General features: G+C 49.7%; 1 protein-coding gene across 3 annotated transcripts; it reads right to left on the bottom strand.

Moving 5' to 3' along the window:
• Nucleotides 1-228: 228 nt before the first annotated feature.
• Nucleotides 229-4,673, bottom strand: MRPL17 (mitochondrial ribosomal protein L17). 3 transcript variants are annotated; one of them, XR_002826912.1, is made up of 4 exons: nt 4,443-4,673; nt 4,059-4,127; nt 3,261-3,692; nt 229-416 (listed from the first exon to the last, which is right to left on the bottom strand). XR_002826912.1 is itself a non-coding variant. In XM_006105568.3 (3 exons), exons 1-3 carry the CDS (start codon nt 4,614-4,616, stop codon nt 3,417-3,419), a joined length of 519 nt encoding a protein of 172 aa, XP_006105630.2. In that variant the 5' UTR covers nt 4,617-4,673; the 3' UTR covers nt 3,044-3,416. The 3 variants fall into 3 exon arrangements, 1 of the variants encoding a protein (XP_006105630.2); XR_002826911.1 differs by lacking the exon at nt 229-416 and adding an exon at nt 1,092-2,734; XM_006105568.3 differs by lacking the exon at nt 229-416 and having other exon boundaries at nt 3,044-3,692.
• Between the last annotated feature and the right edge of the window lie 289 nt (nt 4,674-4,962).

A 4,962-nucleotide genomic window follows, 5' to 3' on the forward strand; every position in this document is an offset into this window, starting at 1 on the left:
GTGTCCAGCCCATCTCGCTCAGTCCCAGTCCTGATCAGCTGGACCCCAGCAGCAAGCTAACCTTCCAGAGTGTCTGCCCCCTGGTGGTCAGTGCATGTCATAGCGACTGGTCGACCAGTCGACTGCCCCCCTCTCCCCCGTGGTCAGTGCACATTAGTGAGTGGTTGAGTGGCCTTAGCATATCATTAGCATATTATGCTTTGATTGGTTGAATGGATGACTGGACACTTGGCATATTAGGCTTTTATTATACAGGATAGTAGTGCACCTTGGTTCACTAAGTAATGAACTTGTTTGTGTCCATGGTCAGAGGAGCCACCCAGGAGATGTCAAGTTTTTCTACAGTTAGATATGTAAAAGGGGGCAGAGGGTTTCTGGTTGGTAGAGACTGCATCAACTAAAGGTAGGAAGGGGAGCTGTGCAAAAAAAAAAAACCAGTCAAATTAAGGACTTCCATGCTTCTGGAGCATAAGATTAGAGGCAGGGGAAGTAGCTGGAATAGTGCGTGGATGCCTAATCACTGAGGGGAGTTGTGGTAAGGAATCTGGATGCTTTTCCTATATGAATGGAGGAGCCACTAAATACAGTGGGGCCTTGACTTATGAGTGTCCCGACTAACGAGTTTTTTGATACCAGCTGTCTCTTGGCCCATTTTTTGCTTTGACAGAGTAATTTGAGTTAACGAACTCCTTAATGAGCTTGGTCTCGGAAGGAATTAAACTTGTAAGTCAAGGCCCCACTGTACTATCAAGCAGAGCATTAAGATAACAGAATCCTATCACTCTGGCTGCAGTGTGGAGGGAGGCAAGTCAGGAGACTGTTGCAGTAATCCAGGAGATGTCTTAGATTTTAGACTAGGGAGAGTGACTGCAGATTTCAGAAACATTATGGAAATGAACTCAACATGACTAGTTAATTTGACTATAGAGGAGTGCAAGGAAGCAGTCCCTAGCTTTTGTAGCTGTCTCCTTTGGATATTGGGGTGATACTGTGTCACTGATCTGTTGAGGCTAGAGTTCATTATTATGATTTTTAAAAATATATTTTTATTGATTTCAGAGAGGAAGGGAGAGGGAGAGATAGAAACATCAATGATGAGAATCATTGATTGACTGCCTCCTGCATGCCCTCCACTGGGCATGTGTCCTGACTGGGAATCAAACTATGAATTCCAGGTTCATAGGTTGATGCTCGACTACTGAGACATGCCAGCTGGGCTAGAGTTCATTATTTTTTGAAGGGAGTGGGCATAGCTGACGACCTTGCAGTAAAAAACTGGAGCCTGAGAACCTCTGAAAAGTAGAGACATCTGCAATACATCTGGGCTCCTCTCTTGGGGGTCTAAAATTTTTTAAAGAGGTGCCTAGATGGAATAGTCCAACAACTGGGGTGAAAAGTTATCATTTACAGGCCAGATTAGTAAAACAGTGTTATTTCCCTTATATTGTCCTGGAGCCTTCAGTAAATGTTCTAGGATTCATGCACTCTTATTTGGCCAAAATATTAAAGGTGATGAAGTGTCCCTTGAGGCCACTGTGGTGGTCCATTAGATTGTGAGCTCCTTGAAGGGAGAGGTTGTTTCTCCTCATCTCTGTATCCCTAGTATCGATCCCAGGGCCCAATGCATGGCAAACATTTGATAAAGACTGCATCCCTACTGCCTAAATTGATGCTGGGTACTAGCAGATGTTTAATAAGCACTTAGGGGAACTGCTGAAAACTCCAAATGGGCATATATTTCTGGGGCTAAGACGAAAACTATGAGAGTCAGCCACAATCTACTTATTACCAATAAGTTGTAAAGATGTGGTTTTAATAGTAAGTGCTTTCTCTAGGAATCAGGGATGACTCCAACTTATCTAGCTGGAGGTGAATATTCATGCCAAGAAGACAGGAAGGGGATGAATTTTTGGGCAGAAGCACTCAGAGTTGTAGGTTTATTTAATAAATGCTTTGAGTGTCTAGTATGTCACTCAAAATATGGCAGAAAGAGCTTTCTGGTAATAATGTGAAAGGCAGATTGGAGCAGAGGGAGATATGGAGAACCCTGCTAGGAGTGAGTGTCCGACTAGGGAAACTGCAGTGAAATAGCACAAGAATAGCTGTCACTGAAGCTATTATCTATCTGCTAGACCAGTGACCTCTTCACCTTCACCCTTATCATCTGAGACAATGGGCCCAATACGCTCTGAAAGTCCAGTCCAAGATAAAAATCTCTTCTCTCCACCATACCGGGGATATGGAAACTGTGGGACCCTGTTCTGATGCATTTAGCCTGGGATGACAGCACTGAGTCTTCCCATGACTATCACCTTACTCAAGCCTCTGAGCTTTGAGAGGTGGGCAGCCTGGCCGGGCCAAGTTTGGTTTCACACTAATTAGTATACATAAAGGAGTTTCCTACTTCTCATATGCCCAGACCATTGTGAAGCCCGATTTCCCCTTTCTCAGTTCCAAGAGAGGCCCAGATTCGACAATAAAAAATTTCCAGGAAATTCCAGCAGGTTTAACTTCCTGATCCTCCTCCCACTTTAACCCTGTCCTTCATTTCACTCTCCCCTCCCGCCCTCCCTTCCACTCCAAGAGGAAAGAGCTGATGCTGGAGTCCAGTATCCTCTGCTCAACGCTTGCACTCCCTTGGCCAGGATAGTCGTACATCGGAGTCCTCAGGTCCTCTCCTTTGAGGCCCATTCAAGGCTTGAGAGAAGCACATGAGGGTATTACGTGATCCTGCCTAGAAACAGAGGATGGTTATAGTGCTCCTTGAAGGTTTTTAGGGTACCAGGTTCTTATGGAAGGTTCACTTCTAGATTCACACTCTCCAACCCTTGTTAGGAAGTAATTTTTCTCTAAGAAGTCCCAGGGGTTTGGTCTTTATGCTAGATGTCATAACTCAATCCCTTTTGGGCCCGATGCACGAAATTCAAAAGTAGGTCTTCCTTCCCCCGGCTGCCGGCACCGGCTTCCCTCTGGCACCCAGAACCCGTGCTTCCCTCGCAGCCCCAGCTTTTTCTGGAAGGACATCGGTCTATTATTATACTTTTTATTATTATTATTATTATTATAGATGCCCCATATAAACCAGCATTAAGAAAAACAAAACTGACCTAACCCAATAAAACCTGGATTTAAGAGCCAGAAACATATGCTGTGAATTTACTATCCCATGAAGACAGAGCATTTGGATAGTTCTCATTCTCAGAAATCCCAAGGTGAGAGAAAAAAGATCAGTTTACATATATTCATACAAGGAATTTTACCTATTGTGCAAAGAGAAGGTTATATGGCTACCCAACAGGTTCTGGGCTCCATGAAGACTGTCCACTTCACAACTCTAGCTCCAGTTCTTAGAGATGAAGAGATCCAACGGCCTATGATCATGGGCACTGACGAGGCTGCACACGCTTTGGCTCCAGTTAACTCCCTGGTGTCCGAGGTGTGTGGGAGCTGTGGATGCCTGCTTCCCGGTCCTGCCGCAGCCCACGAAGGAGCTGGTTTAGAAGTGTGAGGTTGCTGTCTCTGCGAGGCAGGGGCAGGGGTGGGAGGCAGTTCCCTTTATACTCGATCACTGCCATCTTAGCCCGATCCTGCTGATTCCGATTTGGGATCTGCAGCATTCTCGTGTAGCCCCCACTCTGACCTTGGTACCGAGGGGCCAACACTTGAAACAGCTTTGGGATCAAGTCCTTCTCCTAGAGGGGGAGAGTTACCCGGAGGAGAGCAGAGTCAGGCACCACTGCAGAGACATTTAGCTCTCAGCACTCCCAAAGGCAGGGTCTCCACACACACACACCCAGACTCCCACCCACTAACCGCTCACCACAATGTGGTTGAGTCCAAGTTACACAGAGGGGTTAGTCACAGGCAGATGTGCAGATTTAGATTCTCACCGAATTGTATCTACTTACGTCACGAGTTTCTAATTTAGTTGACAGCATTTGTCTCTAAGCCAAGGGAGTGTTTTGGCTTAATTCTGCCCAGCCCCCCTTTCTCTAACAGCCCCCTCCCGACTCAGGAAACAAAGAATGCGACTTGGGTGGCGGAAAGGACGCACTTACTGTCAGCCAGAAGTCAGCCATGCGCATGGCTCTTTCGTTGGTGTCGCCCAGCTTCCCATAGTCGATGAGCTGTGAGGACAGAACATCAATCTGATCCAACCCGAGCAAGACACGAGGCGGCAATCTCACTTCTCTCATGCTGGGCTGCAGCCCATTCATCCCACTGGCCAGGCTTGTCTCTAGGTCAGGGCGCTCCTAACCCCACAGCCCTAACCGTCTTCCACTGGAGGGGCCAGAGGAGTGGGCTCCGCTAACGTCACTGAAGGATTCAGACTTGGGGGCAGGGCTTACCACGGAGGTCCCACTCCTTCCCCAAGTCCCGCCCGCCCCCGCCCCCTCGGGCCAGACCCGCGCTGTGGACCCGAGCGAGGTCCCGCCTCTGACCTTCTCGGCGTAACCCCTCATCTCGTCCACGCGCGCCCAGGACGCCTCGATGCGTTCGTGCCGCACTAGTCCCGTCAGCAAGTTCCGCAACAGGTGGATGCGGGACTCGGGACCAAGGCCCAGGCGGCGGTACACGCGGCCATGGGAGATGGCGGCGGCGACCGACAACCGCATCTTACCCGCTGCTCCCCAAACCCCCGGAGCCGGAACTGGAAACGCGTGGGGAACTGCGCGGAGGGGCTGGCTTGAGAGGACGCATGCGCGGTAGCTCAGTGCGTGGTGGACGTGTGTGCGCATGCGCACCAGAGCCTGCCTGGTTGGCAACCTGGGGGAGGGCGAGAAGGGGTGTTGACCTCTTCCAGGGCTGGCGAGCTGGGCGGGCATCAGGCACCGCGTGCGCTCCCTGTCGGTGGGTGAGCCAGGCGCCCCCTAGTGAGGGAGGAGCTGGCTGTCGGGGTCTTTGGGGCTGCCGGAGGCTTCCTGCGCGGCCTATAGAGCGACGGAAGCTCCACCGCGGAGC

The sequence above is a fragment of the Myotis lucifugus genome, unplaced genomic scaffold, assembly GCF_000147115.1.
Source record: "Myotis lucifugus unplaced genomic scaffold, Myoluc2.0 scaffold_695, whole genome shotgun sequence".
In the NCBI taxonomy this organism is placed as follows: Eukaryota; Metazoa; Chordata; class Mammalia; order Chiroptera; family Vespertilionidae; genus Myotis; species Myotis lucifugus.

Bases quoted from the DNA above. Each gene is read 5' to 3' on its own strand.
- MRPL17 (XM_006105568.3), bottom strand. From the start codon at position 4,616: ATGCGGTTGTCGGTCGCCGCCGCCATCTCCCATGGCCGCGTGTACCGC. The intron at 4,128-4,442 runs GTCAGAGGCGGG...CTGTCCTCACAG, and splicing joins TGAGGGGTTACGCCGAGAAG to CTCATCGACTATGGGAAGCT. The intron at 3,693-4,058 runs GTAAGTGCGTCC...CTCCCCCTCTAG, and splicing joins TGGCTGACTTCTGGCTGACA to GAGAAGGACTTGATCCCAAA.